Genomic DNA, 18,420 nt, shown 5'->3' with positions numbered 1-18,420 from the left:
CTGTTAACAGGGTCAGGGAGGGGCCAATCGGGCAATTGAATGCCGGTTCAGGGAACGTCACAGTGGGGGTCGCTCGGCTTGTTGAGGGATTCGGCTCAGATTAACGAACTACCGATGAGCTTCTTCAACCGCCGATTCCGTACCGAACAAGACGCAGTATCAAGATGGCAACAAGTGCAGGCACCAAACTAAAACCCCTGAGGTTCGTCCGGACGGTATGTGTTATATTTTATTGTAGCACTAAAAATTTGTAATTTATTGACCATATCCATAGGTCTTGAACTCATTCATGGCCGACTCGGGGCTTGAGCCGCGGTAAACACATACCCCTGATTTGGGAACATGGCACGCAGCCCCGTAGAACTAACCACGGTCCAGACTGCTAGGGAAACAAGTAAGCCACCACCCCCCATCCCAAGTACAACCCCCAAGCTCACCACATCCAGCTCCGTATCTCCAACGCCACCGAGGGCAGCGTAGACTTTGAACTACACATCACAAAAGACCACACGGTGTGTCCAACCCCCCTTTCCACTAAACCCTCCATGACAACCCCCTAACACCCTCCCAGAACCGTCTCAACATCATCCACGGCGGCACCATCGCCAGCTTAGTCGACCTCGGAGGCTCACTGGCGGTGGCCTCAAGGGGGTACTACATGACCGGTGTCTCGACTGACTTGAACGGTGAGTGCGCCCACATCCGCCCCTTCACCCACCTACCCATCTACCCCCCTATCCGTCTACCTACCTACCCAATCCACCCTTCCACAAAACGCATGACGGATGCATGCATTACGGACGCTAACCATTACGGACGCTAACCCACCCCCCTTTCCCTCCCCTCTCTCGCCTCAACCTCTTCAAAACCGCCGCTAACAACCCCCGCCCCCCTCTCAGTCACCTACCTCAGCAGCGGCGGCAAAATAGGCGACAAACTACGCGGCACCGCGGAGTGCGACTGGAGTAAGCAATCCACTCCCCCCCCACCCACAGCTATATCACCAACTAACCACCCCACCATTTTTTTCCCCCACCCCCACAGTCGGCAAAACCCTCGCCTACACGCGCGTCACCTTCTGGGACTCTCAACGAAACATGGTTGCCCGCGGCAGCCACACAAAGTGGGGCCCCCTCCCCCTATCCGAGCTGGAACCGGAGCCGGTGCCGGTTCCGGTGCCCAAGTCTACGTCTGCGTCTACGACGGGTGACACCATACGAAGCCGGGCCGGGTCCCCCTTTGCTAACACCGCTCAAGGTTCGTTGCGAAAGCCGTGGCTGCCAGCACGCCGTTTGTAGCCCCCGAGGGAGCGTTGATTGATGAGGAGGGGGAGCCTTGAGTGTTGCTCGTGTTGATGGGGCCGCGGGGTCGGTCGGTGGGTGGTGGTCGTTGTACATACCCTTGGTCTAGCGCAATCACCAAGAGGCGAGCAGTCCAGTGGCACATGGAGCTCACTCAAACAAAGCAACTGTGGAAATACACAGAAGAGACAACATCGATTTGAGGGACGGGCTGAGCCACCGCCGCATTGCAGTCATGTGTTATCTTCCTCCTTTCCTGCGTCCTCATCTCCGGACCACATTCAGGGATGTTTACCCCCCTTATAGCTGCAACTCATGGCGTCTCCGCCCAGCTTCTCGCACTCAATGACCGGGTCCCCGACCAACCCCTCCTTGATCCCATCCATCTTGGCCCCCTCCATGCCGCCCCCGATGCCCAGGTCGGTGGAAAACATGGCACCGGTGAACGCGACGCTTCCAAAGTCCACCAAGGGCACGCCGTCCGTGTCCCAAAAGTCCTCGACGATCCACTCGGCGTTGAAGCCGCACATCAGCGGTGCCTGGTCGTTCAGCGTCGCGATGTCCGTCTGGCCCGTATTGTGGTTGGTGATGCCAAAGGTCGCCGAGCTGAGCGAGGTGGCCGAGACGTTTAGGGTGATGGAGTCGCCGGCGCTGATGGAGAAGTCGGTGAGGTAGGTGGACCGGCTGGGGTACCATTCGAACCTGTGCCATGCATATTACTATCAGCCGGCGTATCCTTTCAGACGGAGGAGCGGAGAGGGCAGGGGATAAAACAGCTGCTTACCACGCCCAGTACGCCGGGTCGCTGTGGTTCATGTACATGTCGACGCCCACCTGGAGGATGGCGTTGGGGCAGGCGTGCTCGCCGTCGATGCCCACCCAGGCCGAAACGGCGTGTAGCACGTCGCTCTGGGCGCCGATCGGGAGGCGGATGGAGGGGACGTGGATGGTCGCCGTCACAGACCGGTAGCCGATGCCCGTGAGGATGGCGCCCGCCCAATTTTTGCTGTAGGTTACCCCGGGCAGGTCGTCGGGGGAGGCCTGTGAGGAGACGCCGTTGAGGCGGTCGGTGAGGCGCGAGCGACGCACGGAGGGGAGGGAGGGTTTGTCAGATGGTCCAATGAGGGGAGAGTGGGCGGCAGCTGAACCCAAGAGGGTAGCATGTAGGATTGCGGCGAACTTCATTGTGAGAGGTGTTGCAATTGTTGAGTATGGGAGGGTTCAGTAGGGTCGAAGTGCAGGCAAAGGAAATGGTTTCACACCTCCGGCTAGGTACCCACCAACTTTCCTGTGTTCTTTTTTTTTCCTTTTAGAAATCCGAATGTGGGATCCAGAACTAAGGTCACGGTAAAGCAAGTACATGCGGCCTGGGTTAGGGCATAGACCGATATCCGAAGCAAGGCAAGAGCCAGTTCACTTTGCAACAGCGCAGCTTCCTGCACTCTAGTTGGAGTCTGACTTCCCTCTGAACTTGAAGGCGGCACAAGCGGAAACAATTCAAGATGTCCGGATAGGAAAAGCACGATTGTGGAAAATAGGATTCTTTAAGGCCAAAGACGAACCTTAAGTTACATCCATCAAGCCATTGTTCTGTAGGGTGGTAAAGGAGTAGTTTAAATATGGCGAGTCTATCGGGTATATGGTCAATACTTGGCTATTCTTCTTCCTCTGGCAACCTCCAATACGGAATTGCCTTCAGTCTCGTTCTTTCCTCCATGAACGACAACACAGAACCGACAATGCTGATAATCGCCGTGACCCCCCCAACAATGATTGCGAGTATCTGGTCCAGCTCCTGAAACGAAACGTTCGGGGCCGGTCCCAAAATATCCTTGGGTCCAAACAGCAATTGGAAAAGATAGAACAACGTAAAGACACAGCCTAGCGCCATGATACCAGGCAACACACTCGCAACGAAAAGTGTCACCAGATGCCCCACGATCACAAGAATGACGTACATCGCCCTCAGAATGGCAAAGTCGCATTGACCAAGCGCCTCGAGCCTACCAAAGTACGATGAGCGCGAGTCTGAGTGGGCGTACGTCAGGACGATAAAAAAGCCGGCTATCAGTCCAAAGCACCACATGAAGAGTGCTTGGACAGTCCAGCACTCCGAGTACGAGTCGTTGGGGCTGAAGGGCGGGGGAACCCAGAGGCCCCGGACGAAATGCATCAACGCGCCGGGGTAAGCCTGACCGGCGGGGCTGCCGAACCTTCTCAGCCCGAAGGGCGAGATGACAGCGTCCAGCATGGCGTTCGGCGTACAAAATCCCTTCGTATGATCCGGGCAAACACCCCGCTTCGCAGTCACGGCAATACCCGCCACGGCCGTGACGAGCGTCACCAAAACGCGGAAATGCAGGCGCCGCGAAGACAGCGGCCACCAGTACCACCCGCGGGCGGGCCGGGTCAGCCAGCTGGTGAAGATGACGAAGACGGCCACGCTGATGAAGGTGTCGAGGACGCCCATCGCCGCGCGCACCGTCAGGAGGTGGGTCGCCAGGATGGGGTCGTAGCCCGGCGGCACGGCGTCGATGCGCGGCCGGACGAGCACGTCCATGGGGGACAGCTTCTCGCCCCGCAGCGAGATGTCGCCGATGGCGATCCACACCACGACGAGGGCCAGGATGAGCTCCGTGTCTGCGTGCCAGAGCCAGCGGATCTCGTGCGCTACCCGCTTGTACACGACGGACGGGCTCCAGGGGCGCTGGGTCGGGTCGGTGGGCTTCGGGGGCTTGGAATACGGAATGTGCCGGAGCCCGGCGATTACGGCGGCAAGTAGGCCCAGATGCCACGCGGCGAGGACCCCCCATCCGTAGTACCCCGAGACGGCAACCTCGGGGTCGAGGAGGGGCTCGAAGTCTGCAGAGGCTGGCTCAGTGAAGGTCAGGGGTTGCCTGGGGGGATCACATCATCTCACCGAAGCCCTTCATCTCGTAGCCGCCGTGGAAGTGTGAGCCCTTCCAGTACTCGTAGAGCGGCTCCTTCATGTCCTCTGCGCAGAACTTCCCAAACTGGGTAAACACGGCTTGAGCAACTTCATGGCTCTTGTGGTTTTGACCAGGTTCCTCCTTTGCGCATTGTGTCCACACACACTCCCAGACCTCGGGATAATATGAACGCCATGCGTGTTGGGGAACTGGGCAGCACGGGGTCGGGACTGTTGAGTTGTGCTGTTCTTTGGCGCAGTTGGAGCCTTGGTATGTCCAAGTGTAGTCAGGGCACCCGAGGCATGGGCGAGCGCACTCGGGGTAGGCGTTGTAGTGAGGATCGATCTGTGCGGCGCCGTCGCACTGCATGGGCACGGGGGTCCAGGGGAATTCGTCTGCCATGCTGAAGTCTTGGAAGGTGAGAAGCAGCGTCGGAGGGAAATCCAGCGCAGCCAGGAGTGCAGAGCAGTGTGTATGTAACTAGTAGTTGTGGTATGTCACAGCCTGGCTGTAGCTGCGGAGGATGCACCGCCACCACTACTACCCCTGCCCCGCCTATCAGGAGCAGTATTCCGTACCTCACACGACCTCACACGCACAGGATACATTTATTTCCTCGTTGTCTCCGGGATCAAAACCTGACATCCTGAACCACCGACGCTGCCGGCGCATGATGAAGAAAGAGGGGCTTGCGCTTGGGGCCGTGGTGACGAGTCGATGTGCTGTCTGGGGTAAGGTAGCCGAAGGTCCATTAGGTACCACCTAAGGTGGGTAGTTAACCTCCCCGTCCGGTCATCGGCAGCGAACCTCCCGGGTTCCGGTTCTCCTCCCTCAACAGCCCGCTCCTCACAATCCGGCGCCCGGCGCTCGAGCATACACCAGGAACACACGGCCGGAAAGTGTCGTTGGGATGATCCCGAGTCCGATTCCCGGCCGGCAGCGACCCCAGACCCAAGACCCAGGCCTGCCAAGCTCATGGGTGCCGTGCAACAACACAACAGAGCTTGGAATCGGTTAACTAATCTCCAAGAGGATTGGCGCTAATTCCATTTATGGCTTGGTGTGAGGCGCGAGGTGGCTTGGCAGCACTGCCACGATTGGGCAAGTTGGGATGAAAGGCGGGTCAATTCTCTGGAAATTCCCAAGGTCCTGAGGAAATCGGGCGAACGAACTCGTTGCTGCTTGGAGATGAGAGAGATCACATCAACCACTTCGTGTACAAGAATGTCTGCGGTAAGAAAGATTACCTGGGTGGTTAACGCGCGGCTTCGATTCCTGGGCGATGGATCTGTCTTTACCATTTACTTATTTCCTGTATTTGTTATTTTTCTTCTCAAACTGCCTCACAGAGAACCGAGTTGCCAAGGTTCCCGTCACAGCGGGATGCTCAGCGAGCCAGCCTACACAGTATGGCCCAAGATTGGCGTTTTGGGCACGCTCGATCTATACTTGGTCACGGCGTGACATTGCGCCGCTTATTGCTCCCACACGGCAAATTTAGCGAGTGCATGTGCTTGAGGCAGAGCCGCAGGCATTCAATTGCTGGGACCGTCACACACTAGTTAACTAGTAAACCCCTGCGCGTCTCGTCTCGTCTCGTCTCGTCTCGTCTGGCTCTGGCCTCGCTCTGCATTCTCTTTTTTATCCCTTTTTTATCCATCAGCCCCTCGAGCAGCACCATCAAACCCCGGAGGAGCAACCCCATCTCCAAGCAGCCATGTCTTCCGTCGCGGGCTACCAGATTGGCTACACTGCCCTGTCCGCACTGTATATCACGCCATTGGCTGTGTTGTGGTTCATCAGCTTCTGCCTCGCGCCCAGGAAACATGACCCCGCGCGCGTTGGGATCAGTTGGTTAAAAGCTGTGTTTCCCCTCTGGATTTTGTAAGTTCCGAGTGCAGCCTCCCGAACTCTCCTGAAGATGGCGCAACTAACAGCTCTGACTCTGCGAAAAGAGGGTTACTGCTGGTTCTCGCCAGTGGCAGCGTGCTGCTTTGGGTGCGGTATGACGAGAACGGCTACGACAGTGACTTGCCGGTCGTGCTGCAAGCCGTTGATCACGTTTCTGCTACAGGCAACTTCCTCCTGCAGCTTGCCAGCATCTTCCTCTTCATCACCTTCGTCGAGCTCGCAGGCGGCTACATGTTCTGCCTTCAGAACCCCCATGAGACAAGCCGAACCCGTAAAATCGGCCGCATCAGCATCCTGGGATGGAGCGTTGTCCTCTTCGCCATGGTCCTCACCGTCTTCGCCCTCCACCACTCGTATGCCGTCACATACGCGCATGTATATGACGGCTATCACACAGGGGCTAGTTTTAGCGCCCAAATGACCATGACGCGCATGGAACTCGCTGTCAGAGTCCTCCTGTGGATCACTAGCATCCCCATGGTCGGTTTGGCTTCGTTTACCGTCCACAAGACCAAGAATCACCAGCTCCTCCGCAGCGTATGGCCCCCCTCTCCCTTGCCCATGGTCGGGCAAATACTTAGTGTTTTTCACAGGGCTCTATCATCTTTCTGGTGGCTACCATCCTCGACTTCATCCGCCATATCATCAACATGGCCATCTTTGCCCAGGGCTACGTCGACCTGGCCGTCGTCTACATTGTCGAGCCCTTCTTCCACTTCACTCTCATGTTCGTCGTACTAGTCATGCTCTTCGCTCTGGCCATTCGCAAGGCCACCGGCCTGTGGTCCAAACCCCAGCCGGACTGGGCCTATCCGACGGTGACGTACGTCCATACTATGCCGTACCCCCCGGGGCAAGTACCCGTAGGCATGGTACCGGGGCAACCACAGTATATGCAGCAGCAGCAGCCGATGCAGGGCATGCCGGCGTATCTCCAGGTCGCACAGCAGCAACAGGGGCAGCAGCAAGGATATTACTACTACCCCCAGCCGACACAGCAACAACCTCAGCAAATGCATCAACAACCTCAACAGATGCAGCAGCAGCAGCAGCCCCAACAACCTCAGCCGGTACACCAGCAACAAACTCAGGAGCAGCCAAGGACAACTGAGAACGTCTAAGGCTACGCGCTTTCACGATGAGGGCTGATGGGTTTTGGGTAGAGCAAGGTCGATACTGATCAGGGAAGGGAAGGGAGCGATATATAAGGATGACGAGATGGGCATGAACATTTGCTTTACCGGGATCAGGTTTTTGTTTATATTTGCTCGAGATACCAAATGAATTGTTTTGCTTTTCTTCCAAAGTTGGCTAGATCCCGGTCCCAGTCTTTGACACAACCACCGACGCTACAAGATCAGTTAGCCTAGGCGGCGGTACTTCTCATAAGACTCGGATGAGTTTGGTGGATTTGGAGTGCTGATGCAGAGCTGCCCAACAACGGGGGGCTAACCTTTGGGACAATGGCCTGTACTTGTATCTCACGTCTTCCCTAAGCCGTAACCGAGAGCGAAACAGATGTTGCCCAAAGTACACAGGCAGCCCTGGCAAACATTTTTCCGCCCAGGCCGAGGATAAGCGTTTTGCCGGCCTCGTGCATGATCACAAGCTAGCTGGTCGAACAGCGGCAACAATCCGGCAAACAGAACGGCAACTACCAGGCGAGGCAGAGTTCGGATGGCATGATGTCTCATACCACGGCACGGCTTTTGAGCTGCAGGAGAGGGGGGCGCCACGGCGTACGCCATGCCGCAAGAAGCATGCACCGACGGGGCACGGCGCCATCAACAGAGGCGGGCATGAGCGAAACAACGGCCATAATAACACAGACCGCAAAGGATGATACCACGCTCGAGATACACATATCATATACAAGCACATATAGACCGCCCAAGTTCACCCGCACCCCAGCCGGCCCCAAAAGAGCAAGCCCCCCACATCCCCTTCCATAACCCGACAAACCAGGCCAAACGAACCCCCCCCCCCCCCTTCCTCCTCCTCCTCCTTCCACATCCCACGGCAGCCGCCCCCGCCCCCTAAGGCCGCCACCGAAACCCCGGATGTCTCCAATCCAGATCCTGCACCTGTAGTCTCGACAAGCCCGCCAAATCCGCCTCGGGGTCGGTGCGGTTGTCCCGCCGCCGGTTGTCCCACTTCATCCACACCAGCGTCGCCGACGCCACCAGCAGCACCGTGCAGCAGGCGGCCAGGTTGAGCCCGTTGCCGATCGGGTAGTTGGGCGTGTCCCAGGGCAGGTAGCTCCAGGTGGCGATCAGGCCGCCGATGTTGCCCATCATTACTAATTGGGGGGGGAGGGTTAGTGGGGGGGTTGGTTGGGTTGGGTTGGGGGGAGTTGGGGGGTGGGGGTTGAGGGGTGAGAGGGCAACGGGGGGGCAGGGGAAGGGGGAGGGAAGGGGGGAGAAAAGGACGAAAGTGGGGATGGGGGTAAGGGGGAGGGAAAGAAAACGGAAACTCACCATTCAACCCGATAGCACTAGACCGAGCGGTGTCAGAAACAACGTTGGCGCTGACCTGGGAGTTGGCCAGCGGGCCCATGGCGAACAGCGAGCTGGACAGGAGGAAGGTGGCGGCGTAGCGCGCGGAGGGGTTGGTGGTGCCCAAAAACATGCTGTAGCCGACAATAACCAGCGGCGTGGTCAGGATCATGATGATCTGGCGCTTGTCCAGGTACCAGCTGACCAGCGGTAGGGCAAGCGTGAAAAAGCCGCCGACGACGTAGGGCGGCACCGTGAACAACTGCTGCATGACGGTTGACTTGTCCGGGTAGATGGTGCGCACGATGGTGGGCGCGAAGAAGGCCAGCCCCTGGACGGTGATGTTGTTGAGCAGGAACAGGAACGACGTCGACAGCGTGACGGGGCTGAGGATGCCCTGCATGAGCTTCTTGCTGTCCATGCGGTCGAGGACCTCGGTGGTGGCCACGCGCTCCGACCGGACGCGGGCGATGGCCAGCTCTTTCTCCTCTGCCGTGAGCCACCTCGCGGTTTCGGGCCGGTCGGTGAGGGTCAAGAAGCTGGTGTTGTCAAGGTTAACATGCGATTCAGGGGGGGCTGCCGGGACATAAACCCAGGGCGACCCACCTAATGACGGACAGGCCGATGGTGATGACGCCTTCAACAACAAAAATCATGCGCCAACCGGTAACACCGCCGACGTGGTCGAGCGTCAGGATGCCAGAGGCCAAGAGGCCACCAAAAGCGCCGGCCATGGGCGCCATGACAATGTAGAGCGACAGGCGGAAGGTGAGCTCGGAACGGCGGTACCAGCGAGAGAGGTAGTAGGCGATTCCCGGCATCATACCGGCCTCAAAGACGCCGAGCAAGAAACGGACACCGGCAGCTTGGGCAAAGTTGTCCACGAAGGCCGTAACCAGGGAGATGATGCCAAACATGAGCGAGATGGCCGGGATAAACCAGCCTGGCCCAACCCACTTGCACATGATATTCGACGGGATCTCGAACACGATGTAGGAGATGTAGAAGACGGATAGGAGGGCATTGTAGTCGTAGCCTTTCAGGTTCAGGTCGGCTTCGAGGCCAGCAATTTTGGCATTTCCTGTAACATGGAACCAGCCGTCAGAAACAAGGCGCGCTCGAATGACAGTTCTGCGTCCTCTTCTTACCGATATTGGCTCTGTCAATGAAGCAGAACAGATAAAGCAATGAGACAGTCGGAACAATATACAAGTCTAGCTTTCTGCGGAGCCTAGCCTCGGCCTTGGGATCGAACTGTGGTATGGGCTGGCCATTCCTGGGTCGATTAGTCAGTCTCTCTATGTTATATCGAACCTGAGCGGCGAGGTATAAGCCTTGCATGGGGGTTCTCACTGATCCGTGGGGATGGGATGCACGCTGCCGGGTGTCTCGGTATGGTGGGCTCCAGCCTTGGAGGAACCCGATAAGGAATCCCTCTTCTCGTCGGCCATTACGGGGGCGATTGTGGAAACAGAAACCACCGAGTCTTGGGACGGCGTCGGTTTGGTAAGGATGGGTGCAACTCAACTCTGGCTTGCTTGTCGAGTAGGCTATGGGAGAAGAGCGGACAGAGAGAGAGCGAGACCCTTGATGATGGATGGGCAGTTGGGACTCCTTTTTATTGGTGTGAACTCGATGACCTCCTACTTGACTTCCATGGTACCCTACCATGTGGGCAAACCCTGGCCATCTCCGCTGATCCAATACCTGCTCTCCATCACGAACCCCGTTGCTGACCAAGTACCCCATCGAATACCCCATGGGGAATTGTACTTTTGCCCCATCTCCCCATATTCACGCTCCTCCGTCCCCAGTATCCAGTATCCAATATCCAATATCCGAGTGGAATCCCGACCGGGGTAACGGTGATGGTGTCAAGTTGGTGGATTGTGTGGGTGGGTGGACGGCAGTCGACTTCGGCAGGCTCAGCGTCGGAAGCGGGCTGCAAATGGAGCCCTCTAAGATATTTCTCAACGGGACCCGCCACGGCCATGTTGCTGATTTGCGGTTAGTAAGGCACGACCCGGGCTGCCAGAGCTGCCATGCGGACTTGCCATTCTCAGCCACTGGCGGCGAACCCCGCAACCCCCGATCCTTGGCGCCCTACCCCGACCAGCCAAGCCCAGCCGAACAGTTGGGGCCCGCTGTTCTAGCCCGAAAAGAGCCGAGCAAATCCCGGGTTGTGGGAGGCGGCAATCGAAGCTCCATTTCCACGGGGCGCCAAGCCTTCTGCAACATCCATCGTTTTCAAGGGCGAGCTTCTGGATGGACAATCTCGACCCCCAAACCTCGTCAGAACTCCATCCATGTTCCAGACCCCGCGTTGAATATGGGGTCGCATTTCTCAGCTCTCCAATTTTTGGACTTGGTTCCAGGTTCTGCAAGGGTCCGCCACCAACATGGCGTCTTGGCATCAATTCCGGAAATCTGGTCCGCCCGGCCTCAACTGCCCGCTACTGTGTGTCGTGACTATCCCACAGCAGCCTCCTTGGTTATGGTTCCCGCCAAGGTTGGCGGCGCAAAACGCTTCTTGATATTGGCCTCTCGTTGGTCAGTAACTTGTCATGTCCTTGGTCCTTGAGCTAGCCACCATGAGCACCTCCACTCGGCACCCGACTCATCTGCCGTCCGCGTCCCTGCGGTTCCTAGTCTGCAAATAGACTCTTAGTGCATGTACGTTGACAGTCTTGCCTCCTGGGCCGTACTGGGTTCTCAAACTTGTGGACCGCATCAATGATTGAGCTACCTCTAGACCTCTAGTGTACACAGGATTGAGTTATTCAATCCTAACAATGAGAAACGCGTGGCAGAATCGGGGGCTGTCCCGATCTCACTCTCCTCTTCACTCCCCCTTTCAGCCGCTTTTTCTAACATACATAGCCAGCTTGCCATCAAGCCCGTACTTGCCGTCGAACGGAAACGGAAGTTCGATATATTCTTCCATCATCTGCCAGACACGGGACGACTCGGGATCGCAGCTAACGCGAATTGATTAGATCATAACAATGATTAGGGATAAGGCATGAGCTTACGCGCCAAGGCCGTTGTCTTCTCGGACGACACCGTTCCAGATGATCAGTGCAGGCCGGGCAAGATCCGCCACAATCTGCCTGATGGGAATGTTCGGGTAGGAGCAAAAGACGACACTTGCTTCGTCGACTTCGAGGAAGCCCTTCGGATCGTCGACCACGGTAATGCCAACGTCGCGTAGGACCTGTTTGTCGATTGACGTGTAGATTGGGTCCTGGGCATAGCATCTGATCTCGGAACGGTTTTCACCGGGTGCCGCCGTTCCGCCCCTACTGGCCAAGAAGGCTCGGAGCGCCACAACTAAACTGTGCTGGCCCATGCTGTGCGAAGTTTGGATGGCATTCGCCTCCCCGGTCATCGTACAGCATGCGAACGCAACAATCTTGTTGATGCCAGACGGGACTGCAGCCGAGGCGAGAGTGGCCTTGAGCTGGGTGAATTGCTCGCTATCTTGCAAGGATTGCGTTTTCCGCTCGAAGGCCCGGCTCACGGTATCATAGTCGCAGACCGGCGTGTAGTTCGCAATCTTGTTGGTGTGTACGTTCCGTATCTCGAGCTTGTATTTGATCCCGACTGACACATACGCATAGTTGTCCCTGTACCGCTCCAATTCCTTGACTTCTAGTAGGTCCTGGATTTTGTGATACATGAGCTCTGGCGTTGACCTAGGGAACATTGGTTAGAGAACTAAAACAATCGCAATTCATCCATACCTGATACCAAAGTAGTCGGGCCCATACGGATATTTATCCTCGTCCCAGCCTGCCTTCTTGAGAGGATATTGGGCTGCGACCCCGTCGAGGCCAGTCACGGAAACCACCTCGCTGCTGCTGTCTTCCAGCTGCCGTGCAATATCACGCAGCAAATCCTTGGTGAAAAGAGGCACCCCGGCGTCGTACTTCTCTTTGATCAGCCGATATGCTTCAATCTGTCTCTTGCGCTTCTCGTCGTCGGTCATGGGCCTGTCTGGCAGACATGTACCAGCACTGAGACCACACATGGGGCTGAGCCACGGCGAGATGGGCTCGTCCTCCCTATCAGACTCGGATGAGGACATGAATTGAAGGTAGAATACAGGAGTGGATGATCGGATCAAAGGCTGCAGTGACGTGCGAGTGCCGGCTCAGTGAGAGTGGTGTTGGTCCGAAGAGGAAGCCCGGGGTGGGTTAAGAACCAACGGCATATAAGGACTTTGGAACAAGGAAATCTTGATCCTTGTGCGACCAAACGAAGACGCAGTGTTTGATTGGCTCGAAGATTTCTTTGCACCTGAGGTCAAAGACTCTTCAAAGTGAAAAGCCAGGGTCTGAAAAAAGAATATAATCAAAGGGCAGTGGCGTCGAATGCCAGACGGTTCGCCTTCTTTCTGGTATCTAGTAGGGGATTCAACTTGCGACTCAACTCTAAACACTATCCCAAGAAACAGCAAAAGAAAAAGACATGTGAAGAAGATACATCGAGTAAGAGAGGAATGATATGGAGTAGAGACGGTTTCTTTCGGATTCCGCGTGGCTTTATGTCGTTCCTATCGTCGAAGGGTTGGTTGATATTGACGCTTGGAGTTCCGCCTTCTTTTGCTTATGGGTTGAGAGTGTGGGAATGATGGAACTGCCGGACAGATCCATTGTAGGTATGTACCTCGAGGTATTCAGCTGAGATGCCAGCACCCAGGCGGCCTGAACCCCACATTTGGCCCAGAACAGCTTTCAAATGCAACACACCGCTTCTTCTGCCCAACTTCGGCAGCCAAGCGCCTCTCACAGCTACAATAATCCGTCCGAAGATGACATATACCGAGGATAACATGCAAAGGGCTTTACGCAAGTTCAACCAAGGGGGCCACTCCTTACGGGGGGTCGCTCACGAGTTCGGGATCCGCGTTCCACTCTCCGCAACCGACTTGATGGTCACCGGCCCCGCTCCGTGGCCTTCGAACGGCTTCAGATTCTCTCCCGGTCCTAGGAAGTCCGCCTTTGCCAGTGGGTATCGGCTCAGGTGGAGTTAGGCGTCCCGCCGACGCAGGTCTAGATCCAAGAGTTTGCCGGTCGCATCCTGAAGACGCAGGGCGACTCTCGGGTGGTTGGGAAGAACTGGATCAACCGGTTCATGGCGAGGCACTCGATCGTGCTGTCGGCGAAGGCCCGGAAGGCAGACGAGGTAGACGCGGGCCACGACAAAGGAGCTTTTGTTGAAGAGGACGAGCCGCAAACGTCGGGTTCAGAAGATACTTCCTGTATCGTTGTTCGATCAAAGAGGAGGTGATAAAGGTGGTCCGAATGGGGATGGCCGACTTCGCCAATCACAAAAGGGAAAGTTTGAGACACTCCGTTGTGAAGACAAGGCCTGGGGGAAGCCACGTTGTGGTGGCTCGTGGACGCGTCATGGTATTGCCAGGCAACATCCAAGGGCCGGATCAGGCACTAAATAAGGTAGCTAAGATAAAGGATAGAAATCTAATACAAGTCGTGGTTGACTCTTTTCTCGTCACCGAGCCCAACTCTCAAGAGTGGAGGTTACTTTCTTCGGTGCTGCCGTGTCAGTCGAGCTCGCGTGCCCCGCATTACGTCGATGGCCGTGGGGTGTCAGTGGGGGCGCTCCATCGCGGGGCAGGAGAGCTCCTACCCAGCACCTGGGCCGTTACGCAACATCCTGGTGGATGTTCGACGAGGGACGAATGCTTGAGAAAATTTGGATTGAACGAAACCGCAAAAGCTTGAGCTCAGAAGCGATTACTTTTGGGCACAAATCACACAAAAAGAAGCCTGAATTGCCGTTTAAGCCGTTTAAACCCAACCTCCCGCATGCCCTGTTGTTGAGTGGGGCACACCGCATCCGGCCCTTGTTTGGGCTTCCGTCAGCTGGCTTGCTCCCGTGCCGCGCTTCGCCTGCGCTTGTCCGTTGCTCCGTTGCTCGAATTTCAGGTCCAACCCCCCAGGCTTTCGGCAAGCCGCGGTCCTTTGTCGTTGTTCAACAATTACACCTTTCTCTTGCTTCTCGCGGCAATACTTGATAGATACCTTTCAGCGAAATTGACAAACTTCGGCGTGCCGCCGCGACGGAGCCGACACCATGTTCGACATCTTTGCCAAGTTCCTTTCGTACGTCATCATGGCCTCCTAAACACATGGACGATGCTTAGACTGACCTCTGTTTGTCGTTGCACAGCTCGATCGCGTCCTTCCTCTTCCCGCTGTTTGCTAGCTACAAGGCCCTCAAAACATCCGACCCAGCCCAGCTGACGCCATGGTTAATGTACTGGGTCGTTCTCGCCTGCGGGCTCCTCGTTGAATCGTGGATTGACTGGTTCCTGGTCTGGTGCGTGTCTTCCCCTTTCACCCAACCCTCCCCAACAACCCCATCCTAACCACCACCCACCACCTCAGGATCCCCTTCTACGCCTACATCCGCCTCCTCTTCCTCCTCTACCTCGTCCTCCCCCAAACCCAAGGCGCCCGCCTCATCTACGAAGAATACATCCACCCGCGCCTCGAAGAAAACGAAACCGCCATCGAAGAGTTCATCGCCTCGGCCCACGAGCGCCTGCGCAGCACGGGCATCGCCTACCTCAACCGCGCCATCGAGCTGCTCAAGACCAACATCCTCGGCATGGCGCCCTCCCCACCCACCGCCGCCGCCGCCGCGCCCCCGCAGCCCCAAACCGCCCAGTCCTACACCCAATCCCTCCTCGCCCGCTTCACCACCCCCTCCCCGCGCTGGACCACCACCCCCGCGCCCCCTACATCCTCCAGCGCCACCGGTGCCAGCCTCGCAACAGACCTCTTCGCCCTCCTCAGCTCGGTCACCGCCGCGGCTACCACCCCCACCCCCTCCTCCTCCACCACATCCTCCACCAACACGCGAGGCTTCCCCACCGGAACAAGCAGCGGTGCTGGTGCTACCGGCGGTGGCGGCAGCATCATCCCCGACGCCATCCGCGCCGCCGGCGCCGCCGCACGGGTATCCTTTGTCCGAGCGCAGCGCGAGCGGCTAAGGTTTGTGTTGTCGGCGCTGGATCGCGAGGAGGAGGACGCTGCTGCTGCTGAGGCGGCGGCGGCTGCGGGTACTTCTTCGGGGGGTAGTGGGGGATATGGGGGTAGTGGTGGCGGTGGGGTTTGGGAGAAGCGGGAGTCGGTGAGTGAGCAGAGCGTGGGCAGCGGGCTGAGTAAGAGTCGGTCGGAGGGGGATTTTGAGAAGTTGGATGCGCCGAGTGGGGGGGAGGAGGAGGAGGGTGCTGGTGCTGGTGGTGGGGTGAGGAGGAGGGGGGGTGTGGAGGCGGGGAAGAGTGCCGCTGGGTGGATGCCGTGGGGCTGGGGCGGCGGTGCTGGTGGTGCTGGGGGTGAGGGTGGGCGGAGTTCAAGGATGGAGAAGTAGACTTGGGGTTTTTATGTTATGGAAAGGGGCTTTTTCATGGATGGTTTGCATGCCGCCGTGTGTAGCGGGGGCTATGGTATGGGTTTACACCTTTATGCATATGGGATAGGGCAAGTAAGGGTAATGGCGTTTGCTCTTGTCGAGGTTTTCCACACCACATAGGTACGGTTCGGTTCAGTTCAGATAAAGGCCGTGGGTAGACCTGGGTAGTCACATGACACGGGTTGATATTCTCCTGACGCAGATGGATGGATGAACTCTCGCAGTGGCTTTTAATGGATGAGATTTATGTATCATACAGTAGTGTACAGGCTATCAACAAGCCCGGTAGCAGTGTATCCGCCCGATATCCCCCCCCGCTGCCCTCTATGCTAATCCCAGACATGACGACATGACGAACCATTTTTTCAAAAACACTACCTAGTAAGGTACCCCATTATCTCTAGGCCCTCCCCGCCGCCTTATAGGGATACGCGGGCTCGCCGTCCTTGCGCGTCCAGATCTGGCGGCGCTTCTTGTTGACCACATGCTCCACCCACAGCTCCTGGCAGTGGGCCTTCTTGAAGTCGCGGATGAAGCGCGGGTCCCACAGCTCCGACGCGATCCCCAGGTCCTTGCAGCACCGCAGCAGCGCGTTCGACTTGCACCCCTCGCCCGCCGTCGGGATCGTCTCTTCCGAAAAGTACTGGCATTCGCCCCGCGCTTGCGCGATGAAGCTGTGAACGGGGGGTGGGGGGGTTAGTGTTGGGTTCTTTGAGGAGGGAGGGGGAACAGGGGGATAGGTGGGTGATAGTGGGAGTGGGGGGAGGGGGGTGTGACGTACCGGCCGTGCACGACCAGGGCGTATTCCCGGGTGACCACCTTCTCGCCGACGACGAGCTCGCCACGCGGCGCCAGCCCCCAGCCGCCGGGGCCGAAGGCGCGGTTCAGGATGCGCCGGTACTTGATCTCGGGCAGGTAGATGATGCCGTCGGGCTTGACCTCGATGTCGTAGGGGTCCAGGCGCTGCATCAGCACCGACGCCGTCTCGGGGCTGAAGGGCGTCGTCGACAGCCCGTGGAACGAAGATGACCAGTCGATGTTGTTGCCGTTGCCGTGCGGGCCCCCGCTGAGCGCCGTCGTGAAGGCGGCTGAGGGGCCTCTGGTACCCGACGACTCGGGCGTGGGGATCTCGGCGGCTAGTTGGGGGTCGACATCCTCGATGGTCGCTGGCGGTGGCATGGCGGCTTGCGGGTCGAGTACGGGGTTGGTAGGGGCCGCAGGGGCCGCGGCCGCCGGTGTGGCGGGTTTGGCTGCTGACACGGCACGGGCACGGGATGCGGGTATTGAGGATGTTGCGGTTCGCGGTCTGGGAGTGTACGAGGACGAGGAGGCGGCGCGGGCTAGTTGTTTGAGGAGAGGCGACCGCCGGGCAGGAGATCGGAGGTATTGTGCCGGCATTATGCTGGGCGATGCCGCCCGCACGGGGCGAATCGCTTGGAGGACGTGGGACCGCATATTTTCTGGCTGCGATGGATGTTGTTGGAGGTCTGGAATTCTCGAAATTCTCCTGTGGTCGTCAAGGTTGTCGAAGGCTTGGCGACAAGGGTTTGCAGCGGCTCTGTATTTTACACAGCTGGTGGTGAGTTACCAAGCGTAATCTATGTCGTCATTGTGGGTTGTGACGAAACCTAGGATACCGCCCGAGAATTGGTATTTAGAATTGAATTTGGTGTTATTTTTTTTATTTACTGGTTTACCCAATTAATATTCATTTGTACACGGTTGATGATACGGAACTGAGTGAACAATCGAGGTTGTAATCTGTATTCGGTTCCCAGGTTACGCATCTTTCGTGCTGGTGCGCTTATCGTTCCCTTGTGCCTTCCAACACTCTTTGAACCTCTCCATCTAACCAACAGCTGCGTGAGTGCCAATCTTGCCTTCAAATTGGACTTTACATACCTCGTTCTTGCAGGCCCTCCAGTCCTTTGCCTCGTAGTAACAGTCGGTCATTTTTGCATTTTCATCTGCCATGCACATCCGTCAGCTGCGGGCTGATATGTTGGGAAACGGCATCCCCGGCAATCTCCGCCGGGCGTTCTCTTCCGGATCTCAACAATCGGCAGGAGGCTTTGGGGCTCCGGATATGTGCGGCCTAGGAATTCTTTACATACCAGCGCAGCCAGTGCTGAATATCCGTTTGTCCCTGCATGATTGCGACGTGGAGTGAGCAACAAATCTGTATCCAAGGGGGGGCCAAAAGCGGCAAGCAGCGACTCATCACACTTCGGGCACTAGTTCAACGGGCAACATCAACTCACCACTCATCTGGCTCATCATCCTCTGGCTCGGTGGCAGGCGCCTGCTGTTCTACCTTTTCCGGCGTAACTTCTTTCGACG

At 57.3% G+C, this 18,420-nt stretch overlaps 10 protein-coding genes across 10 annotated transcripts; 6 read left to right on the top strand and 4 right to left on the bottom strand.

Moving 5' to 3' along the window:
• The first annotated feature begins 70 nt into the window (after nt 1–70).
• On the top strand, nt 71–1,539 carry F5144DRAFT_585543 (HotDog domain-containing protein). The gene is made up of 8 exons (XM_066789701.1): nt 71–215; nt 275–315; nt 379–394; nt 447–512; nt 572–686; nt 900–965; nt 1,045–1,123; nt 1,258–1,539. Exons 1-8 carry the CDS (start codon nt 165–167, stop codon nt 1,337–1,339), a joined length of 516 nt encoding a protein of 171 aa, XP_066638700.1. The 5' UTR covers nt 71–164; the 3' UTR covers nt 1,340–1,539.
• A 43-nt stretch (nt 1,540–1,582) lies between these two features.
• On the bottom strand, nt 1,583–2,592 carry F5144DRAFT_633407 (peptidase A4 family-domain-containing protein; the record flags this gene model as incomplete). The annotated part of the gene is made up of 2 exons (XM_066792542.1): nt 2,086–2,592; nt 1,583–2,003 (listed from the first exon to the last, which is right to left on the bottom strand). The coding sequence occupies exons 1-2, from the start codon at nt 2,484–2,486 to the stop codon at nt 1,583–1,585; spliced, it is 822 nt and encodes a 273-aa protein (XP_066638699.1). The 5' UTR covers nt 2,487–2,592.
• An 876-nt stretch (nt 2,593–3,468) lies between these two features.
• F5144DRAFT_623912 (uncharacterized protein) lies at nt 3,469–5,513 on the top strand (the record flags this gene model as incomplete). Its single annotated transcript, XM_066792174.1, has 8 exons — nt 3,469–3,577; nt 3,609–3,709; nt 3,871–4,050; nt 4,084–4,186; nt 4,491–4,649; nt 4,917–4,950; nt 4,987–5,215; nt 5,262–5,513. The coding sequence occupies 8 exons, from the start codon at nt 3,469–3,471 to the stop codon at nt 5,295–5,297; spliced, it is 951 nt and encodes a 316-aa protein (XP_066638698.1). The 3' UTR covers nt 5,298–5,513.
• Nucleotides 5,514–5,812, top strand: F5144DRAFT_585534 (uncharacterized protein; the record flags this gene model as incomplete). Its single annotated transcript, XM_066789700.1, has 1 exon — nt 5,514–5,812. One exon carries the CDS (start codon nt 5,514–5,516, stop codon nt 5,730–5,732), a length of 219 nt encoding a protein of 72 aa, XP_066638697.1. The 3' UTR covers nt 5,733–5,812.
• Nucleotides 5,813–5,948: 136 nt separating this feature from the next.
• Nucleotides 5,949–7,263, top strand: F5144DRAFT_596192 (uncharacterized protein; the record flags this gene model as incomplete). The annotated part of the gene is made up of 3 exons (XM_066790774.1): nt 5,949–6,115; nt 6,187–6,706; nt 6,736–7,263. 3 exons carry the CDS (start codon nt 5,949–5,951, stop codon nt 7,261–7,263), a joined length of 1,215 nt encoding a protein of 404 aa, XP_066638696.1.
• A 771-nt stretch (nt 7,264–8,034) lies between these two features.
• F5144DRAFT_384091 (major facilitator superfamily domain-containing protein) lies at nt 8,035–10,215 on the bottom strand. Its single transcript, XM_066784641.1, has 5 exons — nt 9,991–10,215; nt 9,786–9,913; nt 9,244–9,718; nt 8,620–9,176; nt 8,035–8,441 (listed from the first exon to the last, which is right to left on the bottom strand). Exons 1-5 carry the CDS (start codon nt 10,086–10,088, stop codon nt 8,179–8,181), a joined length of 1,521 nt encoding a protein of 506 aa, XP_066638695.1. The 5' UTR covers nt 10,089–10,215; the 3' UTR covers nt 8,035–8,178.
• Nucleotides 10,216–11,354: 1,139 nt separating this feature from the next.
• Nucleotides 11,355–13,024, bottom strand: F5144DRAFT_384065 (uncharacterized protein). The gene is made up of 3 exons (XM_066784640.1): nt 12,567–13,024; nt 11,670–12,332; nt 11,355–11,615 (listed from the first exon to the last, which is right to left on the bottom strand). Exons 1-3 carry the CDS (start codon nt 12,722–12,724, stop codon nt 11,492–11,494), a joined length of 945 nt encoding a protein of 314 aa, XP_066638694.1. The 5' UTR covers nt 12,725–13,024; the 3' UTR covers nt 11,355–11,491.
• A 426-nt stretch (nt 13,025–13,450) lies between these two features.
• F5144DRAFT_606631 (uncharacterized protein) lies at nt 13,451–13,929 on the top strand (the record flags this gene model as incomplete). Its single annotated transcript, XM_066791505.1, has 2 exons — nt 13,451–13,646; nt 13,703–13,929. The coding sequence occupies 2 exons, from the start codon at nt 13,451–13,453 to the stop codon at nt 13,927–13,929; spliced, it is 423 nt and encodes a 140-aa protein (XP_066638693.1).
• Nucleotides 13,930–14,278: 349 nt separating this feature from the next.
• Nucleotides 14,279–16,286, top strand: F5144DRAFT_519922 (TB2/DP1, HVA22 family-domain-containing protein). Its single transcript, XM_066786692.1, has 3 exons — nt 14,279–14,765; nt 14,833–14,982; nt 15,051–16,286. The coding sequence occupies exons 1-3, from the start codon at nt 14,737–14,739 to the stop codon at nt 16,036–16,038; spliced, it is 1,167 nt and encodes a 388-aa protein (XP_066638692.1). The 5' UTR covers nt 14,279–14,736; the 3' UTR covers nt 16,039–16,286.
• A 194-nt stretch (nt 16,287–16,480) lies between these two features.
• On the bottom strand, nt 16,481–17,478 carry F5144DRAFT_498631 (mitochondrial genome maintenance MGM101-domain-containing protein; the record flags this gene model as incomplete). Its single annotated transcript, XM_066786281.1, has 2 exons — nt 16,481–16,754; nt 16,862–17,478. The coding sequence occupies 2 exons, from the start codon at nt 17,476–17,478 to the stop codon at nt 16,481–16,483; spliced, it is 891 nt and encodes a 296-aa protein (XP_066638691.1).
• Between the last annotated feature and the right edge of the window lie 942 nt (nt 17,479–18,420).

The sequence above is a fragment of the Chaetomium tenue genome (assembly GCF_020726465.1).
Source record: "Chaetomium tenue strain MPI-SDFR-AT-0079 chromosome Unknown F5144scaffold_7, whole genome shotgun sequence".
Lineage (NCBI taxonomy): Eukaryota > Fungi > Ascomycota > Sordariomycetes > Sordariales > Chaetomiaceae > Chaetomium > Chaetomium tenue.
This window is presented reverse-complemented; position numbering and strand designations above follow the sequence as displayed.

Coding starts and splice junctions, on each gene's coding strand:
- F5144DRAFT_384065 (XM_066784640.1), bottom strand. CDS start 12,724: ATGTCCTCATCCGAGTCTGATAGGGAGGACGAGCCCATCTCGCCGTGG. Junction 12,333..12,566: donor TATCGGCTGATCAAAGAGAA/GTACGACGCCGG, acceptor AATGTTCCCTAG/GTCAACGCCAGAGCTCATGT. Junction 11,616..11,669: donor GAAGACAACGGCCTTGGCGC/GTAAGCTCATGC, acceptor AATTCGCGTTAG/CTGCGATCCCGAGTCGTCCC.
- F5144DRAFT_585543 (XM_066789701.1), top strand. CDS start 165: ATGGCAACAAGTGCAGGCACCAAACTAAAACCCCTGAGGTTCGTCCGG. Junction 216..274: donor CCCTGAGGTTCGTCCGGACG/GTATGTGTTATA, acceptor CCATATCCATAG/GTCTTGAACTCATTCATGGC. Junction 966..1,044: donor CACCGCGGAGTGCGACTGGA/GTAAGCAATCCA, acceptor CCACCCCCACAG/TCGGCAAAACCCTCGCCTAC.
- F5144DRAFT_519922 (XM_066786692.1), top strand. CDS start 14,737: ATGTTCGACATCTTTGCCAAGTTCCTTTC. Junction 14,766..14,832: donor ATCTTTGCCAAGTTCCTTTC/GTACGTCATCAT, acceptor GTCGTTGCACAG/CTCGATCGCGTCCTTCCTCT. Junction 14,983..15,050: donor ATTGACTGGTTCCTGGTCTG/GTGCGTGTCTTC, acceptor CCACCACCTCAG/GATCCCCTTCTACGCCTACA.
- F5144DRAFT_384091 (XM_066784641.1), bottom strand. CDS start 10,088: ATGGCCGACGAGAAGAGGGATTCCTTATCGGGTTCCTCCAAGGCTGGA. Junction 9,719..9,785: donor CATTGACAGAGCCAATATCG/GTAAGAAGAGGA, acceptor TCCATGTTACAG/GAAATGCCAAAATTGCTGGC. Junction 9,177..9,243: donor ATCGGCCTGTCCGTCATTAG/GTGGGTCGCCCT, acceptor TGACAACACCAG/CTTCTTGACCCTCACCGACC.